The sequence below is a fragment of the Leucopleurus acutus genome (assembly GCF_964270905.1).
Source record: "Leucopleurus acutus genome assembly, chromosome: 7".
NCBI lineage: Eukaryota > Metazoa > Chordata > Mammalia > Artiodactyla > Delphinidae > Leucopleurus > Leucopleurus acutus.
Window position 1 is genome coordinate 1,412,014 of NC_139150.1, and position 16,581 is coordinate 1,428,594.

The window sequence follows — 16,581 nt, forward strand, 5'->3', positions numbered from 1 at the left end:
CCTGAGAAACCTGGGGGGTCCAGGGCGACCCCAGGGCCCCACTGCCCCAGAGACCTGAAGGACAGGCCTGAATGCCCCTTTGCCCGCGCTGTGTCCCGCACCTTCCAATCGCAGCATCCCGACTTGCCCCCAGCACCCTGTCACTTGCCCACGCCACTGTGAGCTCTGGAGTGAGCTGGCGACGGGGCTCAGATGCTGACACCCCCCAGGGACAGGGGCTCAACACGTTATGAGGGACCCCTTCCCTTGGCTAGCAGCTCTGTTAAATATTCTCCTGTTCGAGGGCGGAGCCCATTGGGCCCCAGCGTGAGCCAGCACCCCATCTACCCTGGCAGCCCTCCTGCCACCCCCCTGCTCTCTCAGGCCCCTGCATCTCAGGCTGAGGTCTGAGCCCACGGGAGAGCAGCACCCCACGCCCAGCCCAGGAGCTCACCTTGGGCCTCGTAGCCGGCCAGGTCTGGCTTCTCCGCGGCTGCCGGGCTGGACAGCCGGCCCAGCGCCAGCTGCAGCTGTGCCACGTTCATGCGGGCCGTGAGCTCCCCACTGCGGTCCCCGATCTGCGGCCGGGCAGGGCCAGGTCAGTGGGCTGCGAGGCCCCTGTGCACTCCCACGGGGCAGTCATGGCCCCGGGTCTCCAAGGGCACTAGGCCCACTGCGCCCCAGAGGTGGAGTCTGGCGGGGGTCCCGGGTAGCCTCACGTGCCCCTGACAGCCCCCCTCACACCCCAGCCCGGCCGTGCCACGTGGGGCCCTCCCGTGGGCAGTCAGCCTGCACCTTTCTCAGCCCCGTGCCTGCCAGGCTCCCGGCGGGGACCCTCCCTGCAGGGAGGCCACGTGCTTACCCAGGAGCAAAGCCACGGGTAAGGCGGGGGGGGGACCCCCACGTGGAGTTCCAGGGCCCCTGCCTGTGCTCAGAGGGACGCAGGGGCCGCTCCCGCTGGCGGCCCAGGCGGAGGGGCTTTTTCCAAGCCAGGACCTCCCCTGACGCGAGCTCTCCTCCCCTCCACCGGGACACCTAAGGGCCTTGCCCGCCTGTGGACTTGGGGCTGTCTGTGGCGGGTCTGGGGAGCGCTGGGGTGGGAGGTGACCTGGCTCTGCCGCTGGGGCTGCTTCCCAGAGGTGGGTGGGGGCTGAGGAGGGGACCGGCCGGGAGCCGGGGAGCCGGGGCTTACCCGCGCCGACCCTGGAGTGCCCCATCGTGGGCTGCCCTGACCCCAGCAGGAGGGTCCTGGGTGGACAGGCCCACTTCCCCAGGAAGGTGTCTGGTTGAGGGGTCCCAGGGGAAGATCCCCAGGGGCGGCCGTGCCTTTGTGCCCCTGGGCTGCCCCTGGCAGGTATTTCCACCCTGGGTGTCGGGCAGAGGCATTCCACGGCCCAGCCTGGCACACTTCCGTCGGAGACAGAAGCAGCCGGTGGTGGCTGCCCAAAGGTGACACTAACCCTCTATGGGCAGAAAACGGGCCCCCCTCCCCCCTCCCCCCTCCCCCCTCCCGACCCCCTGGCTACAGTACAGCAGACAAGCAGCCACCAGGTCTCAGGAGTCACGGGGTGGCTGGGCCCCTTCGCAGCAGGTGGCGACAGCCAGGGAAGGGCCTAGAGCACACGGAGGCACCGGCCCACCTTGGGGGCGCTGGGCAGCTCCAGGGATGTGGGGCTCCAACGCTGGCGAAGGCCAGGGTTGGGGGCTGAGGGGAGGGCAGGCCCGGCTCACCTCCTGGGAGATCTCCAGGTGCTTCTTGGCGAAGGTCAGGGCCTGTGCTGGGCTCCCCATGGATACGTAGGCGTTCCCCAGGCTCCAGCACGCCCGGCCCTCACCCACTCTGCCGGGGAGGGAAACTGAGTCCACATCTGCACCCCAGGCCTGCCAGCCTGCCCACTAGTCCAGCCGCCCCAAGCCCCCAGCCTCCGTGTGGTCAGGCCCATCATGAACTGGGGATGGGTGTGGGGGGTGCTCCGTGGGTGGTCCAGGGTCCCTGGAGTGGCCTTGACTGCCCCCTAGTGGCCGGGGAGGCTCTCACCCCTGTGGCTCCCTGAGCAGCAGTGACCTCATTCCCTTGGTCATAAATTTTTAAATGAAGCCATAAATAATGGAACATAAACTCAACCGCTGTACAGCGCACGACTCGGTGGCTCTGCGTTCATCGACCATCTACGACCATCGCCTCTATCTCGTTCCAAAACATCATCACCCCAAAGAAAACCTGCAGGCCACTTTAAGCCACCCGGCAGAGCAGCCTTCTAGAAGACGCCTCCTCCCCACGACCCGCGAGGGGCCCTGGCCTGTGGCTCTGGACCCTCTTGCTGCCACCGCCACCCCCAGACCTACGCGCATGGCTGTGTGTTTAGGCGTCTTCGGCCAGGCAGTCTGTCTCTCTGTAGAGACTGCCGTTTACACGGACGTGGAGAGAGGGGGACACGGGGGTGTTCAAGGAGGCAACGGGGCGGGCACTGGGGCACAGCCCCCCAACCAGCTTGCGCCAAGGGTCACTGCGAGCAGCTGGCCCAGCGTCCACTGGTCTCACCGGGTCCCACTCTGGGCGGTGTGGCCAACTGATGGGGGAGGCTGAGCCCAGGCGGGGCCGCCTTGAGCAGGGTCCCTTGGGGGTCGGCGGCAGAGCAGCGCCTCAGACCCAGGCCGGCGAGTCCAGGCCACTGTAATCAGCTTGTTACTCAGCCCAGGGGCCTGAAGGGGCAATCGGGGGGCCCCCCGGTGTGGGCCTGGGCAGCCACACGTCCCCGCCGCACGCACCTGTCGGCCAGCTCCTGGGCGATGAGCAGGTGCCGCAGGTGGTACTCGGCGGCGCGCTCGTAGTCTTGCAGCAGCGTGTACGTGTTGCCCAGGCTGTAGCAGGCCTGCGCCTCCACTGCCTGGTCCTTGAGCTGCCGGGACAGCTGCAGAGTCTTCCTGTGGGGGGCAGGGGGTCACCCCAGGAAGGAAGATTCCAGTATTCCCCTCCACGGGGGCTAGGGCACAGCTCATGCTCCCCCAACGCCCCTTTCCAAGGGCTACGTGGGGGGCAGTGGGGAAGCAGCCCTTTGGCCCCGAGGCCTCCAGCCCCAGGACCCCACTGGGGGGTCTCTCTGGGCTCCATCGGTCGCCCTTCCAGGGTGGCACAGAACCCCCCGCACGGCCCCTGGGGAGGCTGGGAGGGCAGAGCTTGAGGTGGGCGCCTCCTTGGCCTGGGGTCCAGGCTCCCTCACCCTCCTAGGGCCCACCCTCTCCCTGGCTGGGCGGTGGGGGTGGGAGGGGTGCTGCCTACTTGTAGTACTCGGCGGCCACGTCGAAGCGCCCCAGGAAGATGTGGGCGTTCCCCAGGTTGCTATAGGCCCTCCTCTCTGCCGCCTTGTCTCCAAATTCCTTAGCAATGGCCAGGCGCTGAGAACATGGACACAAGGCCCAGGTGGTCCCGGAGCAGCCCGGGATCCGATGCAGATGGCAGGTGCTGCCCCCCCCCCCCCACTGCCCAGCACGGCCAGCCCGACGTCCGTGTGCCCAGAGGGGCAGCCCTGGGGGCCCCAGCACCAAGCCCCGACGAAGCGAAGGGGCTGCTGGGGAGCCCCGGCCGTCTCGCTCCGACCCTACGTCAGGGCCACCCCGTCGCTGCCACCCACTTACCTCCTTGTGGAAGGTTGTGGCCTCTGTGAAGCTCCCCAGCAGGTAGTGGGTGTTGCCCAGGTTGCCATAGGCCCTGCCCTGGGCTGCCCGGTCGCCCAGCTCCTTCACCAGGGACAGGTTCCTCCTGGGGGCCGAGTCTCTCTGAGCTGTGTCCCTCCCAGCGACCCACCCGCCCAGGCTAGAAGGTGCTGAGTGGGTGGCCTCCACACAGTCCCTCCCAGGGTCGTGCCCCCAGAGGAGGGTGGCTCTGCTCAGTCTGAGCTCCAAGGCTCGGGTCAGCCTCCGCACCGCCCCCGACTCTGGTTTTCAGGTGCAGCCTATGCCGGCCAGGCCGAGGACAGGGCGGGTGGGGGTGAGTAGGGAGCCCACCCAGGTCCCCGCGTGTGCAGAGCACGGGGACAACCCCGCCTGCTCACTCGTAGAACTCAGAGGCCCGGCGCAGCGTCTCGCGGACGGCAGGCGGCAGGTGCCCAGGGTCCTGTGCTGCATTCCAGGACAGCTGCTTGCCCTTGGCGTGGTACACGTTGCCAATGTTGTAAAGTGCCCTCGCCTCCCCAACCTGTGGGCGACACTGAGGTTGGGGGGGGCGGGGGGGGCGTCTCCAAAGCCACAGCCCCCGAGGAGCCGGCCGCTCAGGCCCTGTGCGCACAGAGCTGGTGTTCCCATCGCCTGGTCCACGGTCCCCGCTGTTCCTCGGGCCCCAAAGGGAAGGGCCTGGGGGGTGGCAGCACCAGGTCTAGACACTAAGGTAGGGGTCACGGGGAGGGAGGGACCTGTCCCCACCCCTCCCGGTCACCCCTCTCTGACCCCCAAGGGTCAGGGCTCTGCCTCTGCTCAACCACCTCCGAGGCGGCCTGGGGCGAGTCAGTCACCTCAGCCGCAGTTTCCTCGCCTATACAGGGGCGGGATGCTTACCCCACAGGGCCACGGGGGGAGGACACAGAGCAGGGCTGTCAAGGGTCCAGCAGAGCTGGACCCACCGTTGCTTGAACGGTGCTGCCTCTCCAGCCAGGTTCCTTCCGGAGCCGGCCCCCACCCCCGTCTCCCTCTGGCCCCAGGAGTGACTGGGGGTGTTGGTGGCTTAAGGGGGGAGGTCGGGGAGAGGGGAGCTGACGTGGAAGATGGGAGCCCGGGCCTCAGCCCCACAGCGTCGGTGTGAGCCAAAGTGCCCTCATTTCTGAAGGGGACCGTCGTCCCACGGGAAGAGCACACGGGGCTGTGAGTGGTGTCACCTGCAGCTCCGATCCCAGACCCAGACAGGGCCACAGGTCAGGGGCCGCCGCCCACCTTGTCCCCCTGCTCCTGGGCGATGTCCAGGTGCCGCTGGCAGCAGACAACGGCCTCGTCAAAGCGGCCCAGCACCTTGAGTGTGTTGCCCAGGTTCCCACTGGCCTTGGCCTCCCCCATGCGGTCACCGATGGTCCTGGAGGGCAGGAAAGAGGGAGGGGCTGGACCAAGGACTGGCGGGACCCTGAACCCAGCAGGGAGCCCTGGTGACGGCAGCAAGAGTCTGGGGGGACCGGGAGCCCCCAGACACTGGGATGATGCTGGGCAGGGGTCCCGCGGCCGGTGGGCCCAGCTCAGGACCACTTCTCTGCTAGGCCAGTCTGGGGGAAGGACTTGCGAAGACCGGCTTGGAGGCAGGAGAGTTGGGGGCCTGGCAGAGGGAATTAACCATGCAGTGTGTATTTGCTGCGTGTCTGCCGCCACCACACACTGGCTGGATGCTGAAACCAGGGCCCACCAGCTGGAGGGGAAGGGCCTGTGGGCGCGGTGGTCGGAAGCTCCGCCCCCACCTGGGATATCTGGGGGCTCATGGGGAGGCGGGGGCTCCTGCAGGCCTTAAGGAGCAAAAGAGGGGGCAGGGAACACGCAAGGGGAGGGTGTTCCAGGGAGGGGCAGCAGCGGGGAAGTTCTGGAGGCCCGAGGAGAACGGAGACACTGGGAAATGGGGGGCGGGGGCCGGTCGGGGGTGGGGGGGCTGAGTGGGTGGGGCCAGCAGGAGGAGGCTGGGCGGTTCGTGGTGAGAGCGGGGGCGGGTGGGGGCCCAGGGGCAGGACGGCTCACCGAGCTAGCAACAGGTCGTGTTTGTGGTACTCCAGCGCCCGGGCGTACTCCTTCAGGTAGAAGTAGGCGTTGCCCAGCTGGCTGTAGATGGCGCTCAGCGTCTTCAGGTCCTCGGTGCCCACCTGCACAGCGGCCTCAAAGAAGGCCACGCCTGCCTTGAAGTCACCAGCCTTGCACAGCCGCTCACCCTCCAGGGCCAGCTCCAGGCACGAGGCTTCCATCCTGGGCGGAGAGGAGGGGTCAGGGCTCTCAGCCTGCCCCCCACGCTCCATCCTGGGCAGAGAGGAGGGGTCAGGGCTCTCAGCCTGTCCCTCACCATTCGGACAGCGGGGCACCTCGGACGGCTGTGGCCAGTGCGGTGCCCAGGGGCGTGGGCGTCAAGCTCTCTTTGGATGAACGCCCCGGTTGGCACACGGTGCGGCTCACCTGTGCCGCAGCCTCACGGCTCCCCTTCCCCACCCCCAGGGCACCCGGCGGCCACGAAAGCATGAATCTGCAACTGCAGCCGGACCCTCGCCCAGAGGCGGCCTGCAGACACTACCTCCCCCCACCCCAGTCCCAGCTGCTGGGGCGAGGGGCCGCCCCTGGGCCAGGCGCTACCTGCCACAGTGGCTACGGTGGCCTGGGGCAGGCCCTGATCCCCTGTGAGGATGACGGAGGCTCACAGGGTCAGCCAGATGGTCAGGGCCACACAGGCAGGATCCGATCCCAGCCCCTCCTGGGTCCTGCATCCTGGAGCAGGGCCCCCACCCTCCAAGCTCTTGGGGGGGAGGGAGGGGCTGGGGACTCGGCCGTCACCTGTCCTCACCTCCCATTTTCTGGTGGGGCGTGGCTGCATCTGAGTCGATGCCCTGCGCTGGGGCCCGAGGGGGGCTGGGGGCGCAGGTGCAGAAAAAGCCAGGGAGAGGGCCCCCACCGAGGCAAGCGGCCCCTGCCACCCCGCACCCCACTGAGACCACACAGCAGGAGCAGAGCACCCCCTGGAAAGGCGGGAGCCGGCTCCGGGCTGCCACAGGCCGCCCCGTTATCCTTCTCTTACTCCCATTGCTTTCGGATGTCATCAGAGTTCATGGAAAACCTACAGAGAGTAATTTATAATAAAACGTGCACACCAGACAGCCAGCTGCACCCCAACGCACTCGACCTGCTTCGTTGTTAGAAGCGTGCAATGATCAGGAGTTACTGGAGGGGGGGGAACCAACGCGTTTCCTTAAAAAATAAAGTTGTTTAGAGTAGTGCTTCTTTTTTCTTTTTTTAAAAATAAATTTATGTATTTATTTATTTTTGGCTGCATTGGGTCTTCGTTGCTGCGTGCAGTCTTTCTCAAGTTGCAGCACGCAGGCTTCTCATTGCGGTAGCTTCTCTTGCTGTGGAGCATGGGCTCTAGGCGTGCAGGCTCAGTAGTTGTGTCTTGCGGGTTTCAGTAGTTGTGGCTCGCGGGCTCTAGAGAGCAGGTTCAGTAGTTGTGGCTCGCGGGCTTAGTTGCTCCGCGGCATGTGGGATCTTCCCGGACCAGGGCTCGAACCTGTGTCCCCTGCATCGGTAGGTGGATTCCTAACCACTGCGCCACCAGGGAAGTCCCTCAACCGTTTTATTCAAACTGCCCCTTTGACAGAAACCACAACGCCCCATTCACTCTGCTCCTGCGTTCTCAAGACAGCAGGGCACTTCTATTTACACTGAGAGCTACACCTCAAGAACCGGCTGGGGTGAGGCTGGTGAGCCCCTGGAGAAGCTGAGCCCAGCGCCCCGCACCCCACAGGCTCAGCGCCTTCTGTCGGCACCTTCACCACGCCCCTTGTCCGGTCACGACTCCCCAGCATCGGGGCCACTCCTCCTGGGGAAGAGGGCTCCTCCCCCCCGGAGGATGCAGGGCCCGCACCAGAGGACCCCGCCATTTCCCCCACCCCCGGATTCAAGCAGAGCCCTGTGGCCTCTCAGAGAGCCGGGGTCAGGGGCATGGCCTTGAGACCAGGATGCCAGACCCTTTCACCTCCCGCCCACTCCTCAGCAGCCAGCTCGCCAAGAGCTCTGGGAAGGGCCCTCCGGATGCCACGTTGCAGGAGCCCACGGGCCGCCCCACTCCGCCAGGGCCACGCACGGGGCTCCTTAATTAAGGCCTGCTTGTCCCTGCCCAGCTGCCCACTACACGGCTAGCTGCCCTCTCCTCCCGGGGACTCGGTCTGAAACGCAGGTGTTCTCGGAGCCCCACTGGCTCGGGCAGATCTGATCACAGGCGTGGCCTCCCCCCGCCACCTCCCTGCCCAGAGATGTGGCATCAGTGGCCCAGAGCACAGGAGGTTTCTGGCTTGGGAAGGGCCCTGGGCCTAGAAGTCAAGGGGGCAGGGGCGCAATGTTGGGGTGTCTGACGCAGCCTCCCGGAACTGCAGACTGGGAAAGCTCACCAGGCCTGCACATGGGGAGGCCACCTGGGGAGGCACCAGGCAGGGTGTCCCAGGTCAAAAGCCCCACCCCTTTCCTTGTCCCAAGAACCTCCAACCGCACGGTGACCTCCAGCTTAGCACCCGTCCGCCGCCGCACCTCTTCCTCTGCAGGTGGCGCATCTTCTGCACGTACAGCCACAGCTCCAGGCCCACGGGCAGCAGCAGCGGGCGGGGGCGGGGGGCGCCGTACACCACTTTGCACACGGCCTTCTCAGCCAGGCTCAGGGCCGCAGGCGGGCCCTCCGTGGCGGCAGCCGGCATGGCGGGGCTCCGGGCCTCCCTCCTGGCCAGCCAGCCCTCGCCCCACCTCGGCTGCTGGTCCTGGGGGTGCGCCGGCCTCACGGTGCCCCGCATCCCCCACCCCAGAGCGGTGGGCTGAGGCTCTGGTGGCCTCGGCTCCAGGAGACCCCCGGCCCCCTGGCAGCTGGTCCGGGGCCTCCCAGGGCCTGCGGTGGATCAGGGGATCAAGGGCGGCTCAGAGCCGGGGATCAGCGCCGTCAGCAGGGCGGGCCGGCGGGCGCCCAGGGGAGCCTGCCCACGCGCTCCCCTTGGGGGCAGGCGCACAGCAGGGGTGCAGCGGCCGCACCCCCGTCCCGCTCACCCAGACTCTCACCCCACTCCGGCCCTGTGGCCGGTTCAGGGCCAGAACCCCGTCACGCAGCACAAAGGAGCACCAGGCACCTAGCTGGCTCCGGGTCAACGTCTGTGAGAGAAGGAGAGGAGGAGGGACACGGCGGTGTGGCCCCCACCTGGGGAGCTGGGGCTCGGCAGGTCTGCACTTGGCTCCGCCCCGTCCTCCTGGCGGCCTGTCCCCCAACACCCAGCCTGGCCACGGCAGCACATGGTGCCCAGCGCCCGGCATGCAGCAGGGTCAACAGGTGGGCACAGAGTCCAGTCACCCTGTTAGTCCCCCGGCCCTCTGGGGCACTGCTGGGGTTACCAGCACCTGACCGACGAGGAGCCCCAGGCCCCAGGTTAACCCAGGTGCGGGCCTAGAGGGGCCTGGGGCCAGCCGTCTTGGGAGGAATAGACACACCCCAACCAGTTCCTTTCCTGAAACCACCAGCCCCCTGGCCACCTTCTCAGCCCGGCTCCCAGCTCCTCCAGCCACCACGGCTGATGAGGCGCGAGTGACCATCTCTGGGCAAAGGGAGAAGCCTCTGGAGTAGCGGGGGTTGGTGCCAACGTCCGGCTAGGGGGAGGGGGCCACGGGGCTCGGTCAGGGCGGAGCAGTGGGGAGAAGCCCAAGGCCCCTCCCCTCCCAGCAGCCCACCCCACGGTGCTGCTGCATCCCAGGAGCCCCTAGGTTCGCACGGGGCTCACAGAGGCTCTCTCTGCCCCACTCGTAGGTGGCCCCTCGTGCCAGGCCACTTGCCCGTCTCAGCGATGGGCCTTGGGTGGGAGGGGGCTCAGCTAGACCAAGCAGCTGGGAACCTGGGACAGGAAGGGAAACGCAGCTCTGGGGTCAGAGGGAACTACAGACCCAGGGTGGGCCCAGCTCGCCAAGACCATGCTGGGGTCTGAGCAGAGGCGGGAACCCAGGGATGAGTAGGAGGCTGTGGTGGTCCAGGGCAAAGGCCGCCCAGGATACAGGACCCGGGGGTCAGCCTCGGCCCAGGAGGCCCAGCAGGCGTTGCCACTCTGCGGGGTCTGGGAGGGCCGAGACCTGGAAGGGGCTGGGTGGGTGGATGCAGAGGTGGGAGAATGAGGTCCCAGGCTGCCCACCCGCCCACACCAGGCCCTGGTCCCCAGGGTGTCCAGGCCAGGGCGTTCTCCTCCCTGCCCGGAGGCCTCTGTCCACCTCGGGGGAAGCTCAGCTGAGGGGGGCAGGGCAGGACCTGGACCACCTCCCCCTTGCGCAGCTCCTGCCAACAAGCTGAACCCTCAAAACTCTGCACTGTCACCTCGACCCCATGCCCCTCCTCCCCCCCCGGGGCGGCCCCCCAACACCTGCACCGCAGGCCATCCTCTCCTCTCCTCCGTGAACCTGCCTACACTGGCCAGGCTCACTTCCTGTTCAGTGAAGAAGGTTCTGGAGCCTGTCTCTCCACACCGCCTCTGCAGGCCTGGGGGTATCTGTGGGTGCTCCTGCCCACTGGGGATGCACTGGGGTTGCAGCACCCCTAGGTCACCCACTTCAGCATTGGTCTGCGGAGCCGGCCTTCCCGCCCACTGCCCATGCCCCCATGCTGTAGGACTGCAGGGGCCTCCAACAGGCCTGTCCACCCAAGGGCCTGACAAGAGCCCTGTTGTCAGGGCACGAGATGGGGCTCCCTGGGGCTCTGGGCCGGACCGGCCAGGGCTCTCAGGGGCCAGAGGCTGTGGTCTCAGCTCCCCCTTCACCAGCCTCACCACTCAGACTCTGGGAGAGGGGGTAGCCTTCCACCTGGGATTTGCCACCTGGGCTAAATAGATACTTAATTTTTTTTAATTTGGTTAATTTTCCTTTTTTGGTTGCGTTGGGTCTTTGTTGCTGCACATGGGCTTTCTCTAGTTGCAGAGAGCAGAAGCTACTCTACTTGCGGTGAGCGTGCTTCTCATTGTGGTGGCTTCTCCTGTTGCGGAGCACGGGCTCTAGGCGCACGGGATTCAGTAGTTGTGGCTCGCGGGCTCTAGAGCGCAGGCTCAGTAGTTGTGGCGCACGGGCTTAGTTGCTCCGCGGCATGTGGGATCTTCCCGGACCAGAGCTCGAACCCGTGTCCCCTGCATTGGCAGGCGGATTCTCAACCACTGCGCCACCAGGGAAGTCCGATGCTTAATTGTTAATCTACGGTCCTCCATGTCCTAGGGAGAGACGCGGCCCACCACCTCAGGGGCCTCAGGGGTCAGCCTGCCTGCCCCAGCCAGGCCTCGTCCACCCGTGAGCTCTGCTACCCAACACCACGATGGCCCAGCACATCTCTCCTTGAAAGCGGCTGACCAGGGTCAGCCTTCCCAGGAGCCAGACCGCGGCGGCCAGGAGGCAGGGTAGTATCTGCCAAGCTCCCGCCACCTGCCCCCTGGCTTACCAGTTAATGAAGTGATTACTGACCGCTCAGTGGCCGGCCTTACTGCTCTGGTCACCACGTCAGCCCCATACCCCTCCCACCTGTCTGCGGCACCTGAGACAGCATCCCGGGAGTAGCCATCGGCCCGGCCCCGCCTGGCCCCTACTGCCCTGCTCTCTGCCCCCACGGGCGGTCCATCAGCACTCATGCCCCACCTGCCTGTGTCCCCGGATGGCATGCCGTCCTCTGGTGCGCACCAGACCACCGAGGCTGGTCTCCAAGCCTGGCCCCCGGCTCCCACCACCAAGGCTCACTGGCCAGGGGCTGCGTCCCCATCAGTCCTACTCTCTGCTAAATGTCAGCGTCCCTGTCCTGGGCTGTCACCCACACTGGGCCTCTGGGCAGACGCTCCAGGGCCCCTGCTCACCCCCTGTCCTGCCGTCTCCAGAGTGAAGCCACACTGACTCCCCTTCAGTCTGGGCGGGGGATCTAGGAGCATCATGGGACAGGCAGCCTGGGAGAAGCAGGAATCACTGGAGAGGAGAAGGACCACCACCCAGCTTTACAAAGTGCCGAGGGGCACGCTTCTCGGGAGCCCCGGGGTAGGGCCGACTGCCACGGGGCGTGGGACCCCTGTCCGGGCACCTGCCGATGGGTCACGCCTCTAAGAGCCGCCCCGCAGTGGTGTGCTCGCCGCCCAGCTCTGCCCTCGCAGCCCCAGCAGGAGCGCTCAGCTGCTGGCCTTAAGGGAGCCAGAGGGCCAGGAGAGGGCGGCCTGTGGCTTCCCCACTTTCGGGGGCTTCTCGGCCACCTGCCCATCCCCCCCGGGCCCCTCAGCACCCCCTCCCAAACCCCTGCCCTGGGGAAGCACTCCCAGGCGCAGCGGACCGGGGCTCTGAGTGTTAACCGTCTCCCACCCCACGAGACCCCGCCCACTCCTGCCTCCCCGACCCGGTGCCCTCCCCAGGGCCCCATCTGGGGACGTGGCGGGTCACGAGCACCCTCACGCTCAGGCCCTTCTCCGTGGGCTTTCTATGCCCGGTTCCGCCCAGAACCCGCTTTGTAAGAGCTGAGCTCACCTCACCAGGCAGCGGTGTGGGTGTGTGGAAGGGGAGTCACCAGGCGGGACCACAGCAGAGGGGACCTGGCCTGGCCCCCCACACAACAGGGGTTCTCCCAGAACAGCCACCCCTGGGGTGCTCAGCCCAAGGGGATCCTGTCCGCGGGGCATCCACGTGCCGGGCTGCCTGCACCCCTCCACTCCCACGCCACGGGGGGTCTTCCCGGGACACACAGGCTCTGAGGGGACAGATGACCTTCTGAGAGTGTCTCGGCAGCCTCTGAACGCCAGCTCCGACCGGGCACGGGCCCGCGCACACCCAGCCGCGGCTACACGCGCGGCTCCAAACGCTCACGGGCGTCTTCACAGCCCTGAAGGCGGGCTCTGGCCGCGCCCCCCAAACCTCTGCCGGGCTTTGCCCCTTCGGCCTCCACTCGGGGCTCAGCTCGCAAGGAATCCAGGCCGGGCTCCGGGCCCCTCCCAGCGTTCGCTCTGAGCTCTGCCCCTGCCCAGGGATGGCTCCCCCAGGCCAGGGTCCTGTCTGGTGTGTCCCCGCTGGGCCCTGGTGCCAGCCCACACCACAGGCAGCCAGGTCAAGCCTGTGGGGAGACCAGCACGATGTGGACCCCAGGCTTGGCTGCGCAGGGTCTCCCAGGGCTAAAACGGCCTGGACCTCCCCCACCATAGCTCCCCTACACACACACACACACACACACACACACACACACACACACACACACACACACACACACACACGCACACAGCCGGCGGCCGCCAGATCAACACGTGTCATTCTTCCGAAATACCCCCTCTCCATCGGAGAAACGACGCTGGGGCAAGTGCAGCCCCGCACAGCTCTCCATCCCAAGGGGGGCCGTGGAGAGGGTCCTCTGGGACAGGCCTCCAGCGTCGGCTGCCAACAGACCCACTCACACGCCCCTCCCCCTGCGTGGGGCCCAGGAGCCAGGCCGGGGGCTCAGCGCTCCATCCCGAGACCACACAATGGGGGCTGTGTCTCTGGCCAGCAGCACAGACCAGACCAAGGTGGGAGGGGCCCCAGAGCCTCATTCTGCACATCGGGGAGGGGGGGCACCCAGCAGAGGTTTGCGGCTGCTGGGCTGCTGGCCAGGCTGGAGAATCCTCGCAGGCCAGGCTAGGCTCCGTGAAGGCTCAGCAGCCCCCAGGTCTTAAGGGTGGCTGGGGGTAGCCAGGACGATGTCCCTCCAAGTCGGCGGCCTGTCCCCACTGTGGGACGGCCTGTCCCCGCTGTGGGACGGCCTGTCCCCACTGTGGGACAGCCTGTCCCCGCCTCCGGGAGCTGCAGTCAGTAAGCATCCCGGGCCCAGCACTCACGCCTGCCCCGCTCTGCTGGACACCTGCACGCCAGTGCCCGTGCCCGTCTGGGCCAGGCCCAGGGCATCACCTTGTGGCACACCTTCGACAAGCCTGGAGTCACCAGCCAGGCACGCGGCCCTGGCCAGGGCCACCCTGTCATCCCTGATGGGCGTGGGGCGCAGAGCTCAGACCGCTGGCATCACTCACGAACCTGCCCGCGGCAGGTGCCTCTTCAGGCAGGTGCCCACCCACCCACCTAAATGGCTGGCTCTGCAGCCCCACGCCAGCCGCAATCTACTGGACCACAGGCACCTGGTGGGCTGGTGGGGGCACGGCCCCACCCGTGACACATCCCGGTCTCTTCAGCATACCATGTCCCCCTGCCCACCCAGTACTCGGGCCATGGCAGTGGGGAGGTGGTGCCAGGCTTGGGAGGGACGCTCCTGGAGTGCCCACCACACGCCTGCTGTGCCACAGGGCCCAGCTGCCAGGAGAGCAGGGCCGTAGACGCTGCCAGTCTCCCAAACCCTGGACACCGTTTGCGAGGGGGCGATCCGGCGGGCGGCAGTTCATCCCAGCGGCCCACGCTGCCCACCCGCTAGTGCCCTGGTTCTCGAGGGCGTGGGCCGTGGGAGGCCCAGCGCCCCCAGCCTCCGACCCCCTCCCCCCGCCCTCTCCTCCCCACCCCGCGCCCCCAACCGCCGCCGGCCCCGCTGGGAGGGGCGTCCCCGCCACGTTGCGCGCTCGCCGCCGCCTTTGTTCCAGGCCGGCCAATCCCGCCTCCAGCGGCCGCAGCTGCCCGGTCCCCGCGCGGCCCCGCGCGGCCCCACCGCCTGCCCTGCCCTACCCACCTGGAGTAGAGGCGCCGGGCAGGGCCGAGCAGCTCGTCAGCGGCGGGCGGGGCCGGACCCGCCATGGGGCCGAGGGCGCCGAGAGCCGGGGGCCGCGCACCCCACGCTCGCGCCGCTCGCGCCGCCCCGCGCCGGTCCGCGGTCCGCTCTCCGCTGTCCACCGCCCGCCAGCCGTCCGTCCGTCCGCGCGGGCGGGAGGCGCCGAGGAAGTGATGTGCGCGGCGCCGCCCCTCCCGCCGTGGCCGTGATGTCACCGCCGCCCGAGGGGGAGGGGGCGCGGGCCGAGCCGCCGGTCCCTCCCCCCGTCCGCGCGGTGGGAGGAGGGGAGAAAGCCGGGGTGGGGGGGGGGCGGCCCGCGGCGGGGGAAGGGGCGGAGCCTTTGAGCGTTCGGCTGGCAGAGGGCTCAGGAGGGTGCGACCCCAGCCCCCCAGGGTGAGTGCAGGAGAGGGGCCTGGCGCGGCATCGCTTTTGGGGGCTGCTGGGGCTTGCGAGGCCGTTTGCGTGGAGGCGCAGCGCTGCTGGCCTCGTCACCCCCGTTTCTTCCCGCCGTTGGAGGCCTGGCCTCCCGCCTTTGTTTGGCGAGTGACCTCTCGCCCCTTGGTGGTTCTCTGCCTCTCCTCCAGTCCAGCCCCAGCGTGCCTCAGCCCCTCTCCAAACTGGCAGTGGGGTGCAGGCCCCGGGGATGCCCCTCTAGCTGCTATAGCGAGTCTGTCCCCCATGTGAATTCGTCCGTGTGGGAGGATGGAAAAGCATTTACCTAGGTATGTGTGTGGCCTGGCCCCAGAAGCCACGGATCCTGAGAGCACGCCCCCCTCCCCCTCCCCGTTTCTCACTTCTGAGACCTTGGGTTGCAGGGTCCCCCCTACCAACCTTGGCCTTCTCAGCTGTCTGTGAAATGGAGATGGCTGAAAACTTGGAAGGATGCAGGTAGAGCAGCCGGGCCGGGCCCACCCACCCGAGTCAAGTATCCCAGTGCCAGGCCACCTCCTCCCCTGCGAATTCCCGGGAGCCCTGGTGGCCCTGACCGGTGATGTGGCCTCAGCTCCACCCCTGACTGCCCTAGGGTCTCACTGGTTCTGTCCTGCTCCCCTTCTCAGCCTCAGCACCCCCCCCCCCCATGCAGCCAGAAGACTCCAAATCCTGGAGAAGTTGCTGTGACCGAGTGGGACAGGGACAAGTCTGGGGGCAGGAAATGGGCTACGTTCCCCGGGAGCACCCTGGCGCCTATCCGGAGAGCTGCCCCAAGGTCAGGAAAATGCCATGGCCACGCCGGCCAGACCCTCGGCAGAGCGCAGACCCCAGGACGCCGGCTTCAGGCAAAGGCAAAGGCCGTGAAAATAAACACGAGGTAGAAAAGGACAGTTGGCCCCGAGCTGGTTTGTTTTTCCTGCGGAAGAGGCAGCGGGGATGGAACCATCTGTGCCCAGAGCACAGCGGCGGCGGCTTGGCCCACTCACCCTCCCCCGATGACCACAGGGGCTGGGCAAGGCCTTGCTCTTGGCCGCGGCCGCCGCTGGCCCCTGCAGGGTGGGTGGTGCAGTGGGTAGGAGCACCACCCTCATTTACGGCAGCCCCGGGCCTGCGTCCTTGGGGAACCCCTGAGCTGGCAGCAGTGTCAGGGCAGGGGCTGCTGTGGGCCCCGCCTGTTCCAGGCCTAAGCCCAGTGTTCCCAGGAGGCCGCTGTTGTGAGCCCCCTGCGGGTCCCCTGGGCCTGCGGCCGGGTGCCTCATGCCAGGAAGGCCACCCTCATAGTGATGTGACGTGAATGGTGGAGTGAGGGAGCGATTCCTGGCCCCAGAGTGGTCCTGCAGGGAAGGCATCTTCTTTCTTCCTTCCTGCGAGCGGGGATACTGGGTAGCTCAGGTCTCAACTTTCTATCAGAGCTTCCCGGGGGAGCTAGAATCCTCTTGGGGGTGCTGGGCAGTGAGCTGGCCAAGGGCTCCGGCTCTGAGTTAGGCCATCCCCACCCCCACCCCGCTGCGTGCCTGGTACAAGTGGCTCTCCCTGTCCGAGCCTGGGTTCTGCCATCTGTAAATAGGGTTCAGCAGCTCCGTCCTGCAGGGGTTGGGAAGGATCGTGGGGTCTGGACAGTGATGGTCACTGTGCCTGGCACACAGTAAGAGCTCAGGGAATGCCGGCTGCTGGGACCATGCCGCCCGTGCCAGGGCACCTGGCCCCACTGGACCCCTGCAGGCAGTCCTCGCCACACGGCACAGAGGTGT

The 16,581-nt window shown here is 67.4% G+C and overlaps 1 protein-coding gene across 5 annotated transcripts in view; it reads right to left on the minus strand.

Moving 5' to 3' along the window:
- The window catches only part of GPSM1 (G protein signaling modulator 1), a gene marked incomplete at its 5' end in the record, with an annotated part of 28,964 nt that extends 14,540 nt beyond the window's left edge, over positions 1 to 14,424 (minus strand). For 4 of the 5 annotated variants that reach the window (XM_082843625.1, XM_082843624.1, XM_082843623.1 and 1 more), the window contains 9 exons: positions 434 to 557; positions 1,711 to 1,819; positions 2,749 to 2,904; positions 3,260 to 3,375; positions 3,616 to 3,739; positions 4,032 to 4,174; positions 4,903 to 5,038; positions 5,683 to 5,904; positions 14,360 to 14,424. In XM_082843625.1, coding sequence (XP_082699751.1) covers positions 434 to 557; positions 1,711 to 1,819; positions 2,749 to 2,904; positions 3,260 to 3,375; positions 3,616 to 3,739; positions 4,032 to 4,174; positions 4,903 to 5,038; positions 5,683 to 5,904; positions 14,360 to 14,424 — 1,195 coding nt within the window. Of the gene's footprint in view, positions 1 to 433; positions 558 to 1,710; positions 1,820 to 2,748; positions 2,905 to 3,259; positions 3,376 to 3,615; positions 3,740 to 4,031; positions 4,175 to 4,902; positions 5,039 to 5,682; positions 5,905 to 8,223; positions 8,388 to 14,359 lie in introns of those variants that run through there. The other variant, XM_082843622.1, reaches the window with a different exon arrangement.
- Positions 14,425 to 16,581: the final 2,157 nt, after the last annotated feature.